The sequence below is a fragment of the Dama dama genome, chromosome X (genome assembly GCF_033118175.1).
Source record: "Dama dama isolate Ldn47 chromosome X, ASM3311817v1, whole genome shotgun sequence".
Taxonomy (NCBI): domain Eukaryota; kingdom Metazoa; phylum Chordata; class Mammalia; order Artiodactyla; family Cervidae; genus Dama; species Dama dama.
The window spans coordinates 109587612-109613631 of record NC_083714.1 but is presented as its reverse complement, the minus strand read 5'-3'; the positions used below and the strand labels follow the sequence as shown (position 1 = coordinate 109613631).

Genomic DNA, 26020 nt, shown 5'->3' with positions numbered 1-26020 from the left:
CTGTTGACTGCTATATATTTACCCTATATCCAATACTTTTATGAATTGTCTCATTAATTCTAAGATGATCTTTAAAGTATTCTCTTGGATTTTCTAGGTAGACTATCTTACCATCTGAAAATAAGAATTATTTTATCATAGGTATTGAAGAAATCTCCTTCTACTCTTACTTTGGTGGGAGTTTTATATCAAGACTAGATGTTGGGTCTTCTCAAATTCTTTTCCTAAATCTATTTAAATGATCATATGATTTTTCCTTTTTAATCTTTTATATTAATGGCATTGATAAACCAACTTTATAATTCTGAGGAAAGAGGAGAGTGAAAAAGTTGGCTTAAAGCTCAACATTCAGAAAACTAAGATCATGGCATCCGGTCCCATCACTTCATGGCAAATAGATGGGGAAACAATGGAAACAGTGGCTGACTTTATTTTTCTGGGCTCCAAAATCACTGCAGATGGTGATTGCAGCCATGAAATTAAAAGACGCTTACTCCTTGGAAGGAAAGATGTGACCAACCTAGACAGCATATTAAAAAGCAGAGACATTACTTTGTCAACAAAGGTCCGTGTAGTCAAGGCTATTGTTTTTCCAGTAGTCATGTATGGATGTGAGAGTTGGACTATAAAGAAAGCTGAGTGCCGAAGAATTGATGCTTTTGAACTGTGGTGTTGGAGAAGACTCTTGAGAGTCCCTTGGACTGCAAGGAGATCCAACCAGTCCATCCTAAAGGAGATCAGTCCTGGGTGTTCATTGGAAGGACTGATGCTGAAGCTGAAACTCCAATACTTTGGCCACCTCATGTGAAGAGTTGACTCATTGGAAAAGACCCTGATGCTGGGAAAGATTGAGGGCAGGAGGAGAAGGGGCTGACAGAGGATAAGATGGTTGGATGGCATCATCGACTCCATGGACATGGGTTTGGGTGGACTTCGGGAGTTGGTGATGGACAGGGAGGCCTGGAGTGCTGAGGTTCATGGGGTCACAAAGAGTCAGACACAACTGAGCTACTGAACTGAACTGAAAACTCTACTTGGTCATGACGTATTGTCATTTTTATAATTACTGGATTTATTTTTCTAAAATTTTGTTAAGAAACTTTGCATTGATATTCATGAAGGATATTGATTTGCAGTTTCTCTTCCTTTGAGTCTCTTTTTCTTTCTTTCTTTTTTTAAATCTGGAGTAATGCTCAACTCTTAGAATGAGTTGGGAAGTATTTCTTTCTCTTCAACTTTCTGGAATAGTTTATGTAGAACCAGTATTATTTCTTCATTAAATATTTGGTACAACTCCCCAGTGATGCCATTTTCCTTTTGCCAGAAGGACTACCTTTGCATTTCATATGAATTGGAGAATCAGTTTGTCAGTTTCTACAAAAATGTTTGCTCTCATTGTGATTAGGATTGCACGGAAACTATACATCAATTTGAAGAGAACTGCTTGTGATGAACACTGTCATCTTTCTTTATATCTGACCAAGTATTTTGTCTCCCTTTACAAAAGTTTTCAATTAAACCTTTTATTTTTATAGTAGTAGATCCAAATGTAATTGGAAGGAACAACACAGAGAAATCCCACATATCTTATACCCAGTTCCACTAATAGTAACATCTTGAAAAACAATAGTGCTGTATCAAAACCAGGATATTGACATTAATAAAATCAAGATACAAAACATTTTCTTCATCACAAGGATTTCTCATGTTGCCTTTTCATAGCCACAATGCATTTCTCTTCCTCTCACCCTCCACACTACCCCTCTAAACACTGAGGACCATTGACCTGTTCTTCATTTCTATTGACACAATTTTTCATTTCAAAAGCATTATGTAAATGGAATAATACACTATGTAACCTTTTGGGGTTGGTTTTTTCAGGCAACATAATTCTCTGTAGACTTATGCAACTTGTTGCATTGAATTGATAGTTCATTTCAATTTTTATTGCTGAGTGGTATTCTACAGCACTGAGACTGTTCAGTTCAGTTCAGTCCCTCAGTCGTGTCTGACTCTTTGCGACCCCGTGAATTGCAACTCGCCAAGCCTCCCTGTCCATCACCAACTCCCAGAGCTTACTCAAACTCATGTCCATCGAGTTGGTGATGCCATCCAGCCATCTCATCCTCTGTCGTCCCCTTCTCCTCCTGCCCCCAATCCCTCCCAGCATCAGGGTCTTTTCCAATGAGTCAGCTCTTCAAATGAGGTGACCAAAGTATTGGAGTTTCAGCTTCAGCATCATTCCTTCCAATGAATACCCAGGACTGATCTCCTTTAGGATGGACTGGTTGGATCTCCTTACAGTCCAAGGGACTCTCAAGAGTCTTCTCCAACACCACAGTTCAAAAGAATCAGTTTTTCAGTGTTCAGCTTTCTTCACAGTCCAACTCTCACATCCATACATGACCACTGGAAAAACAATAGCCTTGACTAGACGGACCTTTGTTGGCAAAGTAATGTCTCTGCTTTTTAATATGCTGTCTAGGTTGGTCATAACTTTCCTTCCAAGGAGTAAGTGTCTTTTAATTTCACAGTTACAAGCAAATCATTGCTAACGATTAACCCATTGAAGTTTAGCTGGGTTGTTTCCACTTTGGGACTATTATGAATAAAGATGCTATAAATATCCATATGGACTTCCCTGGTAGCACAGCTGGTAAAGAATTCACCTGCAATGTGGGAGACCCCAGTTCAATTCCTGAGTCAGGAAAATCCCATGGAGAAGGGACAGGCTACCCACTCCAGTATTCTTGGGCTTCCCTGGTGGCTCAGACAGTAAAGAATCTGCCTGCAAAGTGGGAGACCTGGATTTGATCCCTGGGTCAGGAAGATCCCCTGGAGGGCGGAATGGCAACCCACTCCACTATTCTTGCCTGGAGAATCCCCATGAATAGAGGAGCCTGGTGGGCTACAGTCCATGGGGTCACAAAGAGACTGCCACGACTGAGCAACTAAGCATAGCACAGCACAAACATCCATATATAGGTTTTTGTAGGAACATATGTTTCCATTTCTCTGGATTAAATGCCCATGGGTTAAGTTGCTGGGTCATTTGAAAGATACAGTTTTTAAGAAACTGCCAAGTTGTTTTACAGAGTGGCTGTACCATTTCATATCCCCATCAGCAAAGTGCAAGAGATTCAGCTTCAACACATCCAGTAATTGTTACTATCACTATTTTTTTAGGGACTCTGAGAGATGTGTATTAATATTGCACTGTGACTGGTTTGCCTTTCCTTAATGGATAAATCATATTGAGCATCTTTCTGTGTGCTTAGTTTTCATCTGTATGTTCTTTTTGGTGAAATCTCTGTTCATGTCTTTTGTTTCTTTTGTAATTGAGTGTTTGAGATTTCTTTACATATATCTTTTGTTGGATACATGTTTTGCAAAGATTTTCTTCTTGGTCTGTACCTCATCTTCTCATCCTCTTAACAGGGTCTTTTTCAAAGCAAAAAAAAAGTTTTTCTAAGAACTCATCACTTGTCCCTTATCCTGAATATTTTCTCCTGAGTACTTTTTTTCTGGAACTTTTATGGCTTAACATGTTAGATTTAAGTCCATGATCTATCTTGAGGTGATATTTGTATAAAGTGTGAAGTTTAATTCAAAGTTTTGATTCTCTCTTTTTTTTTTTTGGCTTACAGCTGTTCAGTTATTTCAGCATTATTTGTTGAAAGGCTGTCCTTCCTCTACTGACTTAGTCTTGTTCATTTGTCAGAGATCAGTTTGGTACCATTTGTTTGGGTCTATTATTGGGTTCTGTCCTCCCTTTCATTGATTGATATGTCTATCATTCCACCAATGACAGTCCAGATGACTATAGATATATGATAAATCTTTAAATCAGATAGATTGATTCTTCCTACTTTGTCCTTTTTCAAAATTGCTATAGCTATTCTAGTTCTTTTCTTTTTCCATATAAATTTCAGAATAATATTGCCTATAGCTCCAAAAATTCATGCTGAAAGTTTGATAGAAATTGCATTAAATCTGTATACCAATTTGGGAGAATTCACACCTTTAGTATTTTGAGTCCATTTTAGTATTTTCCAGTCCATGCTCAACTGATATATTTTTATTGAGGTGAAATTCACAGAACACTATTTAAAAGTGTAATTTCAGTGGCATTCAGTACATTCACAATTTTATACAACCATCACCTCTCTCTAGTTCCAAAACATTTCCATTGACCCAAAATGAAACTCTATCCATTAAGCAATTGCTCCCCAATCCTCTTTCCTTCAAGTGCACTCTGCATTCTGTCTCTATAGATCTACCTATTCTGGATATTTCATACAAATGAAATCATATGTGAATTTTTCTATCTTCCTTCTTTCATGTAGCATAATGGTTTTGAGGTTCATCAATGGTGTAGCATACATCAGTACCTCATTTCTTTTAATGGCTAAATATTAATAATACTCCACTGCATGTTAATACCACAATTTGTTTATCCATTCATCTGTTGATAAACATTTGAGTTGTTTTCATTTTTTAGCTATTGTGAATAATGCTACTATGAATAGTGTGTATAAATATTTGTTTGAGTACCTGTTCTGCCTTCATTTTTGAAAGACATATTCAGTTGGCATAGAATTCTACATTATCAGTTTACTATTTCAGTACTTTAAAGATGCTGGTCCACTATGTTCTTCCTTACATTTTTCCTGGTGAAAAAATCTGCTGAAATCCTTATTTTTGTCCCTCCGTGCATAACAGATCATTTTTCTGTGGGTGGTTTTAAGATTTTCACTCTATATCTAGCTGCTGTTTATGATGTTGTTTGGTGTAGTTTTCTTTATATTTCTTGTACTTGGGTTATCTGAGATCTTTACATCTATATGTTACTTATTTTCAAAAAATTCAAAAAATTTTAGGCCATTATTTTCCTTTCTTCTCGCTCCACATTATAATTGCATATTAGAGTGCTTTAAGTTGTCCTGCAACTCACCAATGAACTGTTCATTTTTCCCCCAATCTTTTTACTCTTTGTGTTTCATTTTGGATAATTTCTATTAGTATGTCTTCAAGTTCATGAATCTTTTTTTTTTCTGCAAAGTCTAATCCATCTTTAACCCATTCATTATATTTTTCATCTTACCTCATCCATTGTACCTTTTATCAATAGAAGTTTGAGTTGGGTCTTTTTTAATCTTCCGTGTCTCTCCTTAACTTTTTAATTACATGGAAACAGCTTAATAGTTGTTTGATTCTCCATTTCTGCTAACTATAACATCTGTGTCAATCTGGATCAGTTTCTATTGATTTCTTTTTTTCCTCATTGTGAATTGAACTTTCCTTTTCTGGTATGCCTGGTAATCTTTTATTGGAGGCAAGACCTTGTGAATTTTACCTTTCTTGGGAGCTATTTATATATTTCTATCAACACTCTTACCCTGGAGTAGGAAATGGCACCTCATTCCAGTATTCTTGCCTGGAAAAATCCATGGACAGAGGAGCCTAGTAGGCTATACAGTCCATGGGGCTTCAAAGAGTCAGCTAAGTGACTAAGTACACACATCAATAATCAAGCTTTGTTTTCTGAGACATAGTTAAATTACTTGGAAATTGTTTGACCCTTTTAGGTATTGCTTTTAAAATGTGTTCATTTTAATCTAAAGTTCATTATTCCTCATTACTGGGGAAAGAACCTCCTGAGTACAATTCTCTATGAATGTTGAGACTTTACAGTCAGGTTTTTGAGAAGAGGCACTATTATCAGCTTGTGTGAACACTAAGTACCATTCTCTGCTCCCCAGTCTTGGGTAGTTTCCTCAGACACATGTGTTGCTCAGTACTCAGCTGAGTACTCAAGGAACCATCTGAAGATCTCTGAAGTTCTGTTTCTCTGCAGTCTCTTCTCTCAAGTAATATTCCTTCTGAACTCTAGCAAACTTGGTATTTCTAGACTCTTGGTTCCATCTCTTCTAGTCAGAGAAGATACCACATTCTATTTGGTTTCCCTCTTCTTGTGCCATAGGCCAGAAACTTTTTCAAGGCAATCTGAGGCTATAAAGCCTGCCATTTTGTAACAATATGGATGAACCTTGAAGGCACTATGCTAAATGAAATAAGTCAGAGAAAGCAAATACTGTATAATTTCATTTATATGTGGAATCTAAAAAGGTCAAACCCAGAAAAACAGATAGTGGAGAAATGGTTACCAGGGGCTGGGATGGGGAAATGGTGAGATGTTGGTGAAAGGGTACAAACTTCTAGTTATCAGATGAATAAGTTCTAAGGAATCTAATGTACAGCATGGTAATTACAGTTAAAAACATTGAATTATATATACTTAAAAGCTTCTAAGAGTAGATTTTAAATGTTTTCTCTGCAACCAAGGAATGGTAATTATGTGATATGATGGAGGTGTTACCTAACACTACAATGGTAATCATTCTGCAATATATAAATGTATCAAGTTAATATGCTGTACACATTAAATTGAGCAAAGAACAAAACTGGAGAACTAAAACTATTAATTTCAAGACTTATTATAAGGCTACAGTAATCAACACAGTGTGATATTAATATAAAGATAGACATGTAAATTAATGGAACAGAATAGAAGTCCAGACATAGATCTTCACATGTATCAAAAACCAACTTTCAGCAAAGGAACAAAGGCAATTCAATGGAGAAATGATAATCTTTTCGACAAATGGTACTGTAACAACTGGATATCCATACGCCAAAAAACAAAAACAAAAACAAACTTGGAGCCATATCTCACATCATAACAAAAAATAACTAGAAATGGATTACAAAACTAAGTGAAAAACCTAAAACTATAAAATTTCTAGAAGAAACATATAAGAAAACCCTTGGGACCTTGGTCTAGCAAAGATTCATTAGGTATAACACCAATAGCACAACCCATAAAAAATAAATTGATAAAATAGATTTAATCAGAATTTAAAACTTTTGCCCTCCTAAACACCCTGTCAAGAGAATGAAAAGACCACCACAGTTTGGGAGAAAATATTTAGAAATCACATATCCAATGAAGGACTTGTATCTAGAACATATAAAGTACTCTCAAAATTCAATAGTAAGAAAATAGGCACTCATAACAAGCTACTACTACATATCTACTAGAATGGTTAAAATTAAAAGGATTGGCCATACCAAGTATTTGCAGAAACATGGAGGAACTAGGACTTCCTACAGTGCTGGAAAGGAAAGCAAAATTGTACGATCACTTTGGAAAATAGTTTGTCAGTTACTGAAAAAAGCTAAACATTGTTAAAAAGGAGAAAGCAGGAACAAAATAATGTGCTAAACCCTATGTCAGAAAAACCAAGACTTAATACCTAATTGCAGTCTTGACCCCCCCCCCCCCGCCCCCGGGAATGTTAACATTTAGCCAGTCAACCTGGAATTATCTAGTCAGCCCTGGTGAGGTAATCTCTCCTCACCCCTGGAATAGGCCCCTTCTGTTCTCCTTAGGAGGGTGACCTTCCCTGAAACAATGGACTCTTTGCTAATAATTTATTTTCTCTGCCCCCTTTCCACCTTTAAAAACCTTACCTTTTCTATAGCTCAGCAGAGCTCCTATGTGCTAGATGAGATGCTGCCCCATTCACGAGTCATTTTAATAAAGTCAATTGGGTCTTTAAATATACTCATTTTTGTCAAATTTTTGTTATTTAACAATATATATCAACCACTGGATCCAGCCATTCTACTCTTGGGCTTCCTTAGTGACTCGGTTGGTAAAGAATCCGCCTGCAAGGCGGGAGACCTGGGTTTGATCCTTGCGTTGGGAAGATCTCCTGGAGGAGGGTATGGCAACCCACTCCACTTTTCTTGCCTGGAGAAGCCCCATGGACAGAGGAGCCTGATGGGCTACAGTCCATGGGGTCACAAAGAGTCAGACATGACTCAGCAACTAAGCACACATTCTACTCTTAGGTATTTATGTAAGTGAAATGAAAGCATATATTCACACATAAACCTGTACACCAAGGTTCACAGCAGTTTTATTTGTAATAGGTAGTTAACTGAAATAACCCAAATTTCCATCGACATGTGAATGAACTAAACTTTGGCATATCTGTACAATGGACTCAGCAATAAAATGAAATGAAATACTGGTATATGCAAAAATGTGGATGAATCTCAAAATAATTATGCTGAGTGAAAGAAACCAGACCCCCAAAAAGTACATACTGTATAATCCCATCTATATAAAATTCTAGAGAATGCTAACTTTTCTATAGTGACAAAAAGCAGCTAAATGGTATGGAGGAGGGTGAAGACTAACAGAATATATCACCCCTAAATATTCCTCTTTGGCATAAGAATTATTTTGAGCTGACTATTTTGAGAAATAATCACAGCAGACACAGAAGTTCTAAAAAACAAGCTATCCTTCTGTAGAGACATTTATATCTATAATGGAAATCTCCATTTGTAAGGATGTCTTCCTCTCTGTACCAGTAAGTGAGGATGGCTCAAAATCACAAGAAACTCCTAAAAATGAAGAAGGCATTGATTTCTATCTGCAAAACAAATTTTACCCTTGTTTACCTTGCTTTTCCTGGTAATCTTCCATAAGGGCTCTACTCCCCACAACACACACCTTTATTGTATCTTTAGCTGAAGGTGGTATTTAAAGTAGCAGCTTAGGTCACTGTGTGTGTGTGTGTGTGTGTGTGTGTGTGTGTGTGTGTGTTTGTGTGTGTGTGTGTGTGTGTGTGTGTACGCTTAGGTCACTGTGTGTGTGTGTGTGTGTGTGTGTGTGTGTGTGTGTACGCTTAGGTCACTGTGTGTGTGTGTGTGTGTGTGTGTGTTCTCAGTCGTGTTTGACCTTTTGGGTCCCCATTGCCAGGCTCCTATGTCAACTGGATTTCCCAGGCAAGAATACTGGAGTGGGTTGCCATTTCCTCCTCCAAGGGATCTTCCCGGCTTAGGGATCAAACTATGTCTCTTGTATTGGCAGGTGCATTCTTTACCACTAGCACCACCTGGGATGCACCTAGACCCCTCTATAGAGTTACTAATATTTTCTGGATATTTTCCATGTCTACTTTCTGGGGGTTTTCCTCTGGTTAACCACCCTGTAGAGTTACTAATATTTTCTGGATATCTCCCATGTCTACTTTCTGGGGGTTTTCCTCTGGTTAATCTGTTTTTTATTATATTGGGTCTCATCCAAGAGCTCAGAATGGTGGAGGGAAAATTATTTTTCCTCCCCTACAAGAGGAGGGATTTCAAAGGAGTGTGAGGAAATTTGGAGGGAAGAAGTTCATTTATCTTGATTGGGATGACGTTTCACTGGTATACAGATGTGTGAGTTTATCAAATTGTACACTTTAATATGTACAGTTCATTGTATGACAATAAAAGCTCTTTTTACAAAATCAGTAATACACTAGACACTGTGATTCTCAAGCAATAAGTACCCCTCTAGCCAATCTTACCTGTGCTCACAATGACCCTCAAACATGCCAACTCCAGCCCTGGTCATTCTGCAGCCCTGTTCATCCAGTTACCTTATCAACATCTCCACTTCTCTATTCCACAGGCACTCTTATTTCCTATGCTCAAGGCAGAATTTTTGACTCCCCCTCAAACCTTATTTTTCCCTGGTATATCCCAGCACAATGATTGGCAACTCCACCTACCCAGCTGCCAAAATGACTCAACCCTAATTTTGATTTCAGCTTCTCCCTCATCTTCAAATTCCTGAATATGTCCGGAATCTATTCACTTCTTAACAACCTCAAACCAGCCATCACTGCTCTGGCAACAGCCTCCTAGTCAGCCTTCTCACTGCCAAACTCACTCTCGTAGTTCACACACAGAGAGCAGCCAGAGATTTTTAAATACAGACGTGATCTTTTCATTCTCCAGATTTCAAATCTTTTCAGTAACTTCGTGCTCTTAGGATGAAGTTCCAACTCTTTAATGTGAGTTATACACACATGGTGGTCCCTATTCTCATTTGGCTCCTCTCTGCAATGGTCATATGTCTCGACATTTCCCTTCTTTCTCTCTATTCTGGTCATGGTTGAAACTGGGGCTATCTGCAGCAGTCTGAAATGGCTTGTCAGCTCCGGTTCTGTATTCAGTGAGTGGCTCCACAGCAAGGGAGAAAAAAGGCAGGCAAAAGTAATTTAATCAAGTTCCTATTTCAGTCAGCTGTTCTTGGACAGGCAAAGTAGGAAAAAGGAAACACAAAGATGACTTTGGTGGAACTCTTTCTAAAGGAGAATGTATTTTCTGTTTTTCACCAAGCCATCAGCCCCTCTGGATTTTAATATTATAGTGGGGTCATAACAAGCATTTCCTCTATTGTTGGGTTTACACAGAAGCAAAGCGGTGCTCAGGAAGCTGGGAGATTGATGAATAGCTGGTTTGATGTGTTTGAACCATTCACCACTTTGAGTTAAATGTGCATATTCTGTTCAAAATAGACAATGGGGAGTGGCGGTCCCCTTTTCCCTCTATAACTTGCATAACATCAGGCCTCACTGCTTAAACTAATGAGTATTTAGAAGTAAAGGCTCCTACTGATTCTAGCCAGTCATTAATTCTCCGCTTGCAGAGCCACTGTGGAGTTTTTCATCAGCCACATTTTTCAGCCGTTTCCAGTTGCTTCTGAGCAGCAGTGCTGACCCTTGGCTTCCTGTGCCATGCACCAGACACACAATGGGCTCGAAAGTTCCCTTGGAAGGAATTTTACTGGGGGCCAGGAACAAACGCAAAGAAGATGTACATCCTTGCATTAGACCTCTTAGTTTGGGGGAACTTAATTGAACTTTAAATGAAGATGTTTATTTAAACCAGTATATAACCTGGTAGAAGAATGTGAGTGGGCGTGAATTACAATCTCCTTTAAACTAGTTGCACAGTCAGCGCTACCCTTTGTAATGTTTGCTCCATTATCACTCCAGGTTTATTTGTTAAATAGCTTCATTGATCTTGCCTCAGTAGGTTTTCCATTTTTATACATCACATTCTCTTGGGAATTAAAAAGCACTGTGTTTCCAGATGTTGTCAACTTGAAGAGACTTATTTTTGAAAAAGTCTTAACCTGCTTTCAACTGGAAGCAACACAAATGTGGCCCACACAAATATCAGAGCAGAGACTTATCACTTGAGTACATGTTTAACACCATCATTTGGAAGCTGTTTGTCCAAAAGATCATTTACAGACCAATTCTGCAGGGTATTCAAAATTCAGGAATCTATATTCTTAACCAGAAGCAATATATAGATAATTGGGAACATGACTATTCATTACTCCATGGATTCTGCACTATTCAGCATCATAAATATTTTGTGGAAAAACCTACTATTTCATTAAGCTACTAGTGAAGATGCCAACTGCCAAACTTAGAGCAAAATCATAATATATGGAAGAAGGGGTGGAAAAAATGAGGAACAAGTGGAAAAGGCTATGATGAAGCAATCCTCACTCAAATTAAGATAAATAAACTGAAGTTGGAAAGGCAAGGTTTTTTTTTTTTTTTTAATCTGGATATCATCTTGTTTAATAATTCCCTACTATTTGAAAGAAGGAAGGGCAATGTAAATATCCGAAACTCATGACTGAGGTATCCTTAAAGCCTGGAAGCAATATAACCTCCCCCAAAACCAACTTCAAAATAAGACCAAGAATGGTGTGTTTGACATTACTTGGATCAGAGGCAATGCACACACTAAAGTAGGCAAAATGTTTAAACTACTGTAATACTTAAAAGTTACAGTGCTCTTCATCTTCTTCTGTTGTTTAAAATTTTAATTATTTTAGTAAGCATCAGTCAACCAATAGATGCAGCCACTATGGAAAATAACATGGAGATTCCTCAAAAAACTAAAAATAGAGTTGCCATATGATCCAGCAATCCCACTCCTAGGCATATATCAGGACAAAACTGTAATTCAAAAAGGCCCCATGTTCATAGCAGTGCTATTTACAATAGCCAAGACATGGAAACAACTTAAATGTCCACCAACAGATGAGCGGATAAAGAATATGTGATATATTCAATATATACACAATGGAATACAACTCAGCCATAAAATAGAATAACATAATGTCATTTGCAGCAACATGGATGGACCTACAGCTTACTATACTAAGTGAAATAAGTCAGAAAGAGAAAGACAAATACCATATAAGATCACATATATGTGGAATCTAAAATATGACACAAATGAACTTATCTACAAAGCAGTAATAGAATCACAGACATAGAGAATAGATTTGTGGTTGCCAAGGGGGAGGCATGGTAGGGGAGGGATGGACTGGGAGTTTGGAAGTTAGCAGATGCAAACCATTATATGCAGAATGGATAAACAAGGTCCTACTGTATAGCACAGGAAACTATATTCAATATCCTGTGGTAAACCATAATGGAAAATAATATTAAAAAGAATATATATGTGTATAACTGAATCACTGTGCTATACACCAGAAACTAACACAACATTGTAAATCAACTATACTTCAATAAATAAATCAATTAACCAATAGATATAGCCACAAGGCTCCTCAGTTGGGTCCAAATGGTTTAGATAGGTTAAAAAGGGGGGAAAAGGCAAATAAACACTGAAAATTAGTCATTTGCTGACAACATCCATACTTTACAACAATGACTCAGCAAACCATTTAAACTGCAACAGCTTTTAATCAGTTTCTTATGAAAAGACATGATTCAATTTGGGCTTTCAAATGACTTTATCAATCATTCCCACAGTTCCAGGAATACTAAAAAAAATTAGTTCTTAGTACAAAAGGTTTGCCTATATTAACCTTCAACTCACCCGGACATCAAGAGGCAGCACCAGCTTCTCCATCAAAATGAGAAATATTAGCAGCTAAAAATATAAGTATATGCAAAGGTAGCGAAACTTCATTAAAATATTATTACCCATGAGCAATGACAATAGTTGTGATTTCTCTTCTTCAGAGGAAAGAAAAGAGGCAGCTAATAATCTAAGTGTGAGCAAAGACGGTGAAACTTTTAAAATGTATTACTCTGGAATATTGATGCTATCGAATTGTGGTGCTCGAGAAGACTTTTGTGAGTCCCTTGGACAGCAAGGAGATCAAACCAGTCAATCCTAAAGGAAATCAACCCTGAATATTCATTGGAAGGACTGATGCTGAAGCTCAAATACTTTGGCCACCTGATGCAAAGAGCTGACTCACCAGAAAAGACCATGGGATGCTGGGAAAGATTGAAGGCAAATGGAGAAGAGGGTGGCAAAGGATGAGATGGTTAGATAGCATCACTGACTCAGTGTACATGAAATGAGCAAACTCTGGGAGATAGTGAAGGACAGGGAAGCCTGGTGTACTACAGTCCACGGGGTCGCAGAGTCAGACATGACTTAGTGATGAACACACATACTCTGGAATAATGGCAATAGTTGGGATTTCCCTTTTTCAGAGGGTAAAGACCAAAATTACGGCCATCTTTCCCACACCTCCCAAAGATTTGAGTCACAGAGTTTATTTGTGTTGAAAACCATAGTTATCAACAGCTTGAAACCTAAGCAGACTGCGTCAGCATTTCAGGACCACCTGGGACCAAGGAGGTGGGGACTGGGAGATTTCCAGATGGATTGTAAGACAATTCACTGATATTTACATAACGAGAATAAATGTTTTTCCTAAGATAGCATTTCCCTTCAGTGTCTTGAGACCACCAGCAAAAGAGGGAGGTACAAAAACTCTATTAATAATCTTTGTTTTTATGGCTTTGGCATTTATTAACTAATGGGGGCTGTTTATTGGGTCATAAACTTTACTAATGGGCATATTATCTCTAAATTATAAATCTCCTTCAGTATATGGCTGTTATAAAAAGAATAATTATTTAAAGTGTCTGTATGACTACAATGTAACATGTTTATCCACATGATTCCTATAACGGCCATTTAATTGCTAATTGTGGACTTGTTCTGTGAATAACCAGGGCAGTGACACACACATGTATGTATCAGAACAAGCAGCTGTCATCCTACAAACTCAGGAGCATATCACTGGCTTGCTTCCTTCCCTTTTCTCCTCCCACTTCTCAAATGAACTTTATTACAAGCCTGTACCAGGGCTAAATTATCTACATATTTAAAATCTTGAGGGAAAGACAACTGACTGAAGAGTTGAATAGGTAAGTGACGGATGTGTCAGCCCGAAAAGTTCCAGGAAAGTGTCATCCTTCTAAAAGCTTGCTCTCTGGGGAATGGAAAATCGCAAAGTGACAAAATAGCTTGGCACTGTCAGCTGTCTATTAAAAAAAAAAAAAAAAAAAAAAAACAACCTGGGACAAAAATCAAGAAGTCAAAATTAGACTTTATGGGTAAATGGTTCTAGTATATAAATTGAGTATTCTAGTTTATTGGAAAATCCTATGGGATCTATTTTAACAATGGCACATGGAGAACTATTCCAGGTTTATATATAGAAATGGTTTACTGATGAACTTCAAATTTTAATTATGAAGCAGTCATTGTTGTCAAGCAAAGTGGTATATCTGAGTGTCAAGAAGCCAGCTCATTTCTAGGCAAAACACTGCAAACGTAGAGTGAAAGAATAAGAAGATAGAAGGGGCCCTTGAGATGCTGTCAGTTCCTCTTCCTAGTCTCAGAGCAGTCCCTGGGTCAGTGTCAAAGACCCTTCTCCACAGGCTTCCATCGCCTAAAAATACCAGGCAACTGGGTTTATGATACTCAGCAACCAACACTGAAGAACGGGGTAGATTGAGACAAACTTCTCACAGTGAATTCCCAGAGGTCCGTGATTATGAGGTGTAATCAAATGTACACTACATGACAAAAGCTCTGCTGAGACTCATAATGTACAGTCCTAGAAGAAAAAGAGAACTAGAGAAAAGCAAAAGGGAAACATGTTACAGTCTTAGAATATTAAAACCTCTGGGTGGTTATGTATGTGTACATAATGAACCCAAAAAAAAACCTCTCAGGACCCTCAACATTCACATCCTTAAATATTTCAGACATAATACAGTTTTGGTCATACTATAATTATATACACATGCATCAACCCACTCCAGTATTCTTGCCTGGGAAATCCCATGGACAGAAGAGCCTGGTGGGCTATAGTCTGTGGGGTCGCTAAAGAGTCAGACACAACTTAGTGACTAAACAACAACAACAACAACAACAATATATTCCTAAATTGTGTAAGTTTAAAAAAATAACTGCATATATTTTACTTTGTCAAATTTTTTTTGTGTGTGTGTCTGTATGTTGTAGGGGAGGGGTCTTTTTTCTTCTTGTAGCTTTGTTAATTTCAGAAAAAATTAATACCTTCAGTCTACAGAGGTTTAAGGATTATTTTGAAAAGCTGAGTTGCTAAAAAGTTTAATTATGTAAGTAATAAGTATCTGTCAAAAAGATTTCAAAAAATGTTTAATAGAATCACAACTTATTGTTCTGATATAACTTGATTTTATATTGTCTTATATAGCTGTCAAAAGTCATTTTCTTTTTGTGCTATAATGAATCAAATTACATTGGATAGAAAATTACTGCAAGATTCTTGGTATCAATAAATCACACATATAATAAAAATGCTCACTGTTTCTTTAAATGGCATTTTTAATAGTGCAGGTACATCAGCAATATGAGGTTCTGAAAACCTGAGATGACAAAAGGAGATTAATTTTGGAATATGGATTTTAATTCAACATGAACCTTGTCTCTCTTGTTTTTAATGGAATTATATCTACTGAAATAAACTTGGCAAAAATTAAAGCAGGAAATCAGGAAATCAAAGGAAGTTAACCAAAACTGCAAGGTTACTCCTCCTCTAAGCCAAACACATCCTTTAAAAGGTTTAAATAGTAAATGCCTTTCACAGGAATAGGTGATGGCATCCCAAGCCACTCATCTTCACATCTCTGGGAAAAAAACACAAAGAAGGATATAATTAGAACTACATTTGAAAGTGCAGTTTTATAAATGCAACATCAAATTGTTTGTTCCTTGTCATTTATATAAGCTCTTGGCTAAATTTTCCAAGCAGATATTTCATTGACTTTCAGATCATCAGGACTCTGCAGTAGATTGGATTCTTATACTCGATCCTTTGTCCTTCCCTGTATTAGAATTATATATACTGTGCTCTTTGCCATGTGAATTTGCAGAACCTCCTATGGAATCCTGTTTCCTAAGGAGTCCTTTTTCCCTTTGACATGAATTTGGTCACATGGCTGGCTTTGGCCTATGTCATCCTAGCAGATATACCAGACAGAGGCCCTAATGTGCTAGAATGGTTTGGCTTGGCCTTTGTACCTCTGCCATCACCATGAGAAGAACATGGCCCAAGATGCTGCTGGTCCCAGAACGACACAGGTGGAGAAAGCCCCCACACATGCACGATATATCATGGGCTTCCCAGGTGGCTCAGTGGTAAAGAATCCATTTGCCAATGCAGAAGACCTGGCTTCCATCTGTGGGTGGGGAAGATCCCCTGGAGAAGGAAATGGCAACCAACTCCAGTATTCTTGACAGGAAAATTCCAAGGACAGAAGAGCCTACTGGGCTACAGTGCATGGACTCGCAAAGAGTTGGATATGACTGAGTGTGTGCATGCATGCGCGCACACACACACACATATTATGTAATACATATATGTGTATATATATTTGCTAAACACCTTCACTCTAAAGAGGTTTAAGAATTATTTGGCTAAGATGGCTTGTAACAAAATGCAATTATGTAATAATAAACGTGTCAAGGAGATTTCAAAAATCTTGTATATATAAATCTATATACACATAGGCATACATAAACTTTTATTTATCCTGCAATGGCTAATATTATTATCAATGGCGGGGGGTGGTGAGCCCATAACTATGGCTACCTATATTTCTGTTGTCAAGGTTAATCGCTGTATATGAGAGCTGTTAAATCTTTCCTAGTGCCAAATTAGTATCTGGAGTCACAAGATACCACAGAAATACAGCTAAGGGCTCCATAATTCTATGTGATGTGGAAGCAACCTGAGAAAGTGATATTTCACTTGGGCTTTATGGGATGAAGAATAGTTTGTTGATGTGTTATTTAACTACTAAGTCGTGTCCAGCTCTTTGTGACCCCATGGACTGTAGCCCTTCAGGCTCCTCTGTCCATGGGACTTCCCAGGCAAGAATACTGGAGTGGGTTGCCATTTACATCTCCAGGGGATCTTCCCAACCCAAGGACTGAACTGGCATCTCCTGCATTGCAGGCGGATTCTTTACCATTGAGCCACCAGGGAAGTCTTGAGCAGCAAGCAGTTCAGCAGGGGATTAAAGTGATGAAGGCTGTTCCAGGCATAGAGAATAGTATAAGCAAAGGCCTGGAGATCTAAAAAATCTATTTTCAATAAAGGGTGAGTATCCTGGTTGGTCTGGGGTACACAGTACAAAGCGAGAAGAGAGGCAGTTGGAAGGAAAAGGCGGGGCCAAACTTGAGCCCTTCTGTGCTAGTTTATGCTATGGCTAGGGAAAGTCAACAGTGGATCTCAGTGAAACTGGATTAGAAGTTTATTAGGTAACTCATTGGATGTATGAAGAATGAAAGGAAGGAGGACAATCACTTTGGAGGTTACTGCAATAATCCTAGGGAGAAATGACTATGCCATAACCAGTGCAGCTGAGCCTGGGGTGAATAACTAAATCTGAAAGACTCTTGCCACAGTAGAACATACAATACCTGGAAGCTGATTGATGTGAAGTGGTGATAAAAGAAAGAGGTCAAGTTATAGGTTGAATTGTGTCCCCTCAAAAAAGACATGTTGGAGTCCTAACCCTCTGATATCTCAGAATGTGACCTTATTTGGAAATAAAGTCATCGCAGATGTAATTAGCTCGATGTGGTCATCCTGGAGTAGGTTAGGCCCCCTAATTCAATATGCTCAGTGACCTTATAAACTAATACAGATAAGGATGGTTCTAAGACTTCTAAATTTGGTAACAGCTGACGATGTCTGTATTAGTTTCCTAGGGCTCCCATAACAAATTACCACAAACTGAGAGGCTTAAAGCCACAAAACGCATTCTGTCACTGTGAAGAGACTAGATGTCCAAAATCCAGGTGCTGGCAGGGCTGGTTCTTCCTGGACACTCTAAGGGAGACTGTCCCATGCCCCTCTCCCAGCTTCTGGGAGTTGATGGCTATCCTTTGAGTTCCTTGGCTTGTAGATACATCACTCCATTCTCTGCCTCTATCTTATTCTCCATGTGTCTGTGTGTGTGTCTGTCATCACATAGCCTTCTTATGACAACAATTACTGGATTTAGGGGCCACTCTAATCCAGTATGAGCTCATTTTAACTTTTAGTAGGTGTTTTAATTGTATCTGCAAAGATTCCATTTCCAAATAAGTTCACATTCTGAGGTTCTGGGTAGACATGAATTGAGTGATGTGTGGGGGGGGGGTGGGCAACATTATAAAGAAAATAAAAAAGCACAAAGAAGAGAAGTTTTAAACATTTTTAACTGGGAAATAATGATCATAGGGAGAAATGAAGCTCAGTTTGGGGCATTTTAATTTAAGGTACCCCTAAGACAGTGAGGTAAAGATTCTGGTAAATATCTGGAAACAGGGTTCTGTATAGCACAGACCTAAACTCCAGAAATAACCAAAGAGGTGGAAGTCACTGAAACAAGGGTTATACATAAAACTGTGATAATTAACAATGATGATGCAGAATCAGAATCTGAAGAGCACCAAGAACTGGCATCTCTAACTGAAGCATAAAGTCTTAGTTTAAGAGATGATTGATGATGACGATGATTATAAATTTACTGGTTATTCACTATATGACAGGTATTCTTTTAAGTGTTATACTGAGCTATTTAATTGCTTCAGTTTAAAAAATCAATAAACAGAAACTTCAGTTAAATAGAGTCAGGAGACCAGAAGGGGAAGCCTTCATGCCCTTCATTATAAGCAGAACACAAGAGAAGAGCAACTCCTCTTCTTCCCTGGCAAGGACACAGCCAATGAAAAGACATAGACCCTATGTTTGCTACCACTTTTCCAATTTCCTTTTCCTCTCAAGTGTTCTCCTTCTTTTGCCATGAAGGAACTTGCACATGGCTTACCATAGCGGCAGACCCCCAAATGCACTTCTCTTGCTGTTGTTGTTTAATTGCTAAGTCGTATCTGACTCTTTGGGACCCCATGGCAATTCTCTGCTGATTGCAAATAAACTCATCTTCACTGCAGAAGTAACTGGCAATCTATTTGATTTTAAGTCAACACCTGGATTTAGAAAAGGCACCAGAGATGAAATTGCCAACATCCGATGGATCATCGAAAAAGCAAAAGAGTTCCAGAAAAACATCTACTTCTGCTTTATTGACTACACCAAAGCCTTTGACTGTGTGGATCACAACAAACAGTGGGAAATTCTTAAAGAGATGAGAACACCAGACCACATCACCTGCCTCCTGAGATATCTGTATGCAGGTCAAGAAGCAACAGTTAGAACTGGACATGGAACAACAGATTGGTTCCAAATCGGGAAAGGAGTACGTCAAGGCTGTATCTCGTCACCCTGCTTATTTAACTTATATGCAGAGTACATCATGAGAAATGCTGGTCTGGATGAAGCACAAGCTGGAATCGAGATTGCTGGGAGAAATATCAATAACCTCAGATATGCAGATGACACCACCCTTATGGCAGAAAGCGAAGAAGAACTAAAGAGCCTCTTAATGAAAGTGAGAGGAGAGTGAAAGAGTTGGCTTAAAGCTCAACATTCAGAAAACTAAGATCATGGCATCCAGTCCCATCACTTCATGGCAAATAGATGGGGAAACAGTGGAAACAGTGACAGACTTTATTTTGGGGGGCTTCAAAATCACTGCAGATGGTGACTGCAGCCATGAAATAAAAAGACACTTACTCCTTGGAAGGAAAGTTATGACCAACCTAGACAGCATATTAAAAAGCGGAGACATTACTTTGCCAACAAAAGTCTGTCTAGTCAAAGCTATTGTTTTTTCCAGTAGTCATGTATGGATGTGAGAGTTGGACTATAAAGAAAGCTGAGCGCTGAAGAATTGATGCTTTTGAACTGTGTTGGAAAAGACTCTTGAGAGTCCCTTGGACTGCAAGGAGATCCAACCAGTCTATCCTAAAGGAAATCAGTCCTGAATATCCATTGGAAGGACCGATGCTGAAGCTGAAATGCCAATACTTTGGCCACTTGATGTGAAGAACTGATTCATTTAAAAAGACACTGATGCTGGGAGTGATTGAAGGCGGGAGGAGAAGGGGACGGCAGGATGAGATGGTTGGATGGCATCACTGACTCAATGGACATGAGTCTGAGTAAACTCTGGGAGTTTGTGACGGACAGGGAAGCTTGGCATGCTGCAGTCCATGGTGTTGCAAAGAGTTGGACACAACTGAGTGACTGAACTGAACTGAACTGAACTGAAGAACAGCAGAAAATCCTAAGAGGTAGGTATTATTATGATACTCATCTACAGAAAAGGAAACTGAGGCAAGAGAAGGGTTAAGTAGCTTGTCTAAAGTCAAACTGCCAGTAAGTGAAGGAGTCTGGACCATAACCCCAGTCTGAGGGCTCCAGAGCTCTGCTTATCTGCTGGGCTACCCTCCAAATCCCAGGGAAGGAGCGGGCCTATTCAGAAGCAGCTGGCTCTCATCCTACATGGCTACATTTAGTCCCATCATTTCCAACAAGAATAGTTAAGTAGAAAAAACTGTGATTCTTGAAGGACACTATACTTCTCTTTCACGAATGCCTCCTATGGGATGCTGGAGGTTGAGCCCAGACTACCCAACCAGCTGTGTAAAGAAGGAAATGACTATTCAGATGGATGATGGCTAAACCAACTCTTAGGGTGTATTCTCTGTAATTCATACTACATGGAACTTTAAGAAATGTCTTTCTTATGCCCTAAAGTTGTAAATCACTGTGTGTCTGAATGTGCATATACAAAATGTGTGTGTATTTTATATGTGTGTACGTGTGTGTGTGTGTGTCAGTTCAGTCGCTCAGTCGTGTCTGACTCTTTGTGACCCCATGAACCGCAGCACGCCAGACCTCCCTGTCCATCACCAACTCCCAGAGTCCACCCAAACCCATGTCTATCGAGTTGGTGATGCCATCCAACCATCTCATCCTCTATCGTCCCCTTCTCCTCCTGCCCTCAATCTTTCCCAGCATCAGGGTCTTTTCAAATGAGTCAGCTCTTCCCATCAGGTGGCCAAAGTATTGGAGTTTCAGCTTCAACATCAGTCCCTCCAATAGACACCCAGGGCTGATCTCCTTTAGGATGGACTGGTTGGATCTCCTTGCAGTCCAAGGGACTCTCAAGAGTCTTCTCCAACACCACAGTTCAAAAGCATCAATTCTTCGGCGCTCAGCCTTCTTTATAGTCCAACTCTCACATCCATACATGACTACTGGAAAAACCATAGCCTTGACTAGATGGACCTTTGTTGGCAAAGTAATGTCTCTGCTTTTTAATATGCTGTCTAGGTTGGTCATAATTTTCCTTCCATGTATATACATATATATATATATGTATATATATATATATATATACACACACATGTCTTTTTAATCAGTGAAGGCTAAGATCAAGTCATTCAATTCAACTATTCAACATGTCCTCAAAAATTTCATTATAAGACTTTAAGCAATTTTCACTCTTAAGTAATAGAATAGTTCCTCAGTATCTTGGTTCTAGGATCTCCTGCAGATACTAAAATCTAAGGATGCTCAAGTCCCTTACATAAAATGGTGGAGCATTCACATATAATCTATGCATATTCTCCTGTATATTTTAAATCATCTCTAGGTTACTTAAAATACCTAATACTATGTAAATGTCATGTAAATAGCTGTAAATACAATGTAAACACAATGCAAATAGTTGGTGTGTGGCAGATTCAAGCTTTGCTATTTGGAATTCTCCAGATCTTTTTTTTCCAAATACTGTTGATCCATGGTTGGGCGAATCTGTGGATATGCAGGGCTGACTGTATTTCTTAATTTTACCATGTTATAGAAGAACATTGTACAAATATGTACATTCAAAATCACTATTTCCTGATAGACTTATTTTAAACAAAAGTTTTCAATACAAAAAAGAAATGCATTATGCAACATATAACATTACAATGAAATTATCTTCTCTCATGAAAAGGTCAGTATTAGAAGATCTTCATTCTTTATTCAGCAGCAAAATTTTTGAATTGTTTGGTTTTTGTTTGATTTTTGAGCAAGAAATCATGATTTAAATCCTAACAACAAGAGAAAAAGAAAGAGAAGAACTTATATTGGAATAATGACAACTGAAGAGTTTGGAGATGAGAAATTTAGCAACAAGCCAAACCTGGGTAAATGAAACTCAAGGAAAATGCCCTGAGATTCAAAGTTAAGGACAATTTAAGATGAAAAAATAATGTATGGGAGCAAAATCTGCCACCCCAAAATGTGCCTCTCTGGCATGAGGATTATTTTTAATTGATTAGTTTTAAGAAACAAAAGACTCAGGAAGACCTTTTACCTCCCCCTTAACTGCCTAAAAGAATTTAGATAAAGGGTTTGTTCCAAGAGAGCAGATGTAAGGTAAGGTAGACAGGGAGGAACTGAGCAAAGTCTGCTTGTTCAAATTTCTTTCTGTGTTCCATTGTTTCTGCATGGCCCAGCAAAGATTTCTTCACCAAACATTTGCTCTTTTCATCTTCCTGGGAATTGCTTTCCTTCCCTTTCCTTTTGGAGTCCCAGACCCCTAACCCCTTCTCCTCAGTCCTTCAGTCAAGAATGATATCTATACCTCATTTTACCTGTCCTTGGAATCTCTCACGTTTATATGGATTCCCCATATATAAGCATTTGGCTTTTTTGCTCCTGTTAATCCAACTTAACCTCATTTTAACTATTCAACCAGCCAAAAGAACCTAGAAGTGTGGGAAGAAATGGTTTTCCACCCCCAACAACAATAGTCCATTTCTTTTAATTCTGACCACTTTAAATCCTGTGGCTTACACAATGCTTTCCTGACGGCTCCAGCTCCGCTATGCCCTTTCTCTAAACCAATACCACTTCCCTCAAGTTTATTTCTCCTTGTCACTTTTCACCAGGTTCTAGATGGAAATGACATTTTCTGCCTAAATATCTGAGTTTGTACTGCCTGAGGAACCTAATATTTATACATTGGCAATATGATCTGGTGATTTATAGTAAGAAATGTATATTTGGTTTCATCCCCATTTCTGGCACAGAGCTCTTAAAACTCTTCAGTTCAGTTCATTTCAGTCGCTCAGTCATGTCCAACTCTTTGTGACCCCATGGATTACAGCATGCCGGGCCTCCCTGTCTATCACCAACTCCCGGAGCTTATTCAAACTCATGTCCACCAAGTCAGTGATGCCATCCAACCATCTCATCCTGCCGTCCCCTTCTCCTCCTGCCTTCAATCATTCCCAGCATCAGTGTCTTTTTAAATGAGTCAGTTCTTCACATCAAGTGGCCAAAGTATTGGCATTTCAGCTTCAGCATTGGTCCTTCCAATGAATATTCAGGACTGATTTCCTTTAGGATGGACTGGTTGGATCTCCTTGCAGTCCAAGGGACTCTCAACAGTCTTCTCCAACACAGTTCAAAAGCATCAATTCTTCAGCACTCAGTTTTCTGTATAGTCCAACTCTCACATCCATACATGACTACTGGAAAAACCATAGCTTTGACTAGATGGACTTTTGTTGGCAAAGTAATGTCTCTGCTTTTTTTTTTTTTTTTTAATGTCTCTGCTTTTTAATATGCTGTCTAGGTTGGTCATAACTTTCCTTCCAAGGAGTAAGTGTCTTTTTATTTCATGGCTGCAGTCACCATCTGCAGTGATTTTGAAGCCCCCAAAAATAAAGTCTGTCACTGTTTCCACTGTTTCCCCATCTATTTGCCATGACATGATGGGACTGGATGGCATGATCTTAGTTTTCTGAATGTTGAGTTTTAAGCCAACTTTTGCACTCTCCTCTTTCACCTTCATCAAGAGGGTCTTTAGTTCTTAGCTTTCTGCCATAAGGGTGGTGTCATCTGCATATCTGAGGTTATTGATATTTCTCCCTGCAATCTTGATTGCAGCTTGTGCTTCCTCCAGCCCAGCATTTCTCATTATGTACTCTGCATATAAGTTAAATAAGCAGGGTGACAGTATATAGCCTTGATGTACTCCTTTGCCAATTTGGAACCAGTCTGTTGTTCCATGTTCAGTTCTAACTGTTGCTTCTTGACCTGCATACAGATTTCTCAGGAGGCAGGTGATGTGGTCCAGTATTCCCATCTCTTAAAGAATTTCCCACTGTTGTTATGATCCATACAATTAACGGCTTTGGTGTAGTCAATAAAGCAGAAGTAGATGTTTTTCTGGAACTCTTTTGCTTTCTGATGATCCAACGGATGTTGGCAATTTGATCTCTGGTTCCTCTGTCTTTTCTAAATCCAGCTTGAACATCTGGAAGTTCACGGTTCATGTACTATTGAAGCCTGGCTTGGAGGATTTTGAGCATTACTTTACAAGTGTGTGAGATGACTGCAACTGTGCGGTAGTTTGAACATTCTTTGGCATTGCCTTTCTTTGGGCCTATAATGAAAACTGACCTTTTCCAGTCCTGCAGCCACTGCTGAATTTTCCAAATTTGCTGGTATATTGAGCACAGCACTTTAACAGCATCATCTTTTAGGATTTGAAATAGCTCAACTGGAATTCCATCACCTCCACTAGCTTAAAACTCTTAGAATGTCCTAAGTGATGACAGTGATAGGGTCTCTTTTCTTATGTTAATGTGACATTTTGGAAAAGCACCTTAATGATGGGGGCTGGTTGCCAAAGGAGCCAACCACATGATTGGAGGGTTGGAACTTTCAGTGCCCCACCTCCACTCCCCACCCTATACCTCCAGGGCAGGGGCAAGGGGCTGAAGAGTGACTTCATTCACCAATAGCCAACAATTTAGTCAATCATGCCTTTTTAACGAAACTTCCATAAAACCCCAAAGTTACAGGGTTTGGAGAGTTTCCACGCTGGTGAACATGTGGAGCTGTGGGGAGAGTAGTTGAGCCCAGAGTGGGAATGGAAACTCTGCGCCCTTGCCTTACGCTGTGCTTCACACCTTTCTCCTCCATCTGCCTGTTCCTGACTTATGATGTTTAGTTACTTCAGTCGTGTCCAACTGTTTGAGACCCTGTGGACTGTAGCCCACCAGGCTCCTCTGTCCACGGGATTTCCCAGGCAAGAACACTGGAGGGTGTTGCCATTTACTTCTCCAGGGGATCTTCCCAACCCAGGGATTGAACCCGAGTCTCCTGCATGGCAGGCATATTCTTTACCACTGAGCTACCCGGGAAGCCATTCCTGACTTATATCCTTTCATAATAAACAGGTTATCTAGTAAGTAAGTTTTTTCTGAGTTATGTGAATGGCTCAAGCAAATTACTCAAACCCAAGGAAGAGGACAACAACTCAAGTATGGCTCAGAATGCAGGAGGCCGGGGTTCGATCCCTGGGTTGGGAAGATCCCCTGGAGAAAGAAATGGCAACCCACTCCAGTATTCTTGCCTGGGAAATCCCATGGACAGAGAAGCGTGGTAGGCTATATCCATGGAATCGCAGAGTCAGACACAACTGAGTAACTTCACTTAAGGAGGAGGACATGGGAACCTCCAATCCATAGCCCTTTGGTTAGAAGCACAGGTGACAACTTGGACTTGTGAATGACATCGGAAGGAGAAGAGTTAGTCCTGTGGGACTGAGCCCTTAGCCTGTGGGATCTGATACTATCTCCAGGTAGACAGTATTAGAATTGAGCTGACCTGTAGGACACTCACCTGGTGCTGAGAACTGCTTGGTATGGGGGAAAACACACATTGGAATTGGTACCAGAATTGCAACTAACCCCCAATTTCAGACAGACGTTCACAGTACTAGTTTAAATGGACTAACAGTAATCAAGTTGGGATCCAAAGGATGAAGGAAGCAGGACATAACATTTAAGAAACTCAGGG

General features: G+C 39.0%; 1 protein-coding gene across 1 annotated transcript in view; it reads right to left on the bottom strand.

Moving 5' to 3' along the window:
* Positions 1-15564: 15564 nt before the first annotated feature.
* EFHC2 (EF-hand domain containing 2) overlaps positions 15565-26020 on the bottom strand; it is a 230999-nt gene continuing 220543 nt past the window's right edge. The window contains exon 15 of the mRNA XM_061135839.1: positions 15565-15884. Within this exon, the coding sequence (XP_060991822.1) occupies positions 15783-15884 (102 nt within the window). The 3' untranslated portion in view covers positions 15565-15782. The remainder of the gene's footprint in view (positions 15885-26020) is intronic.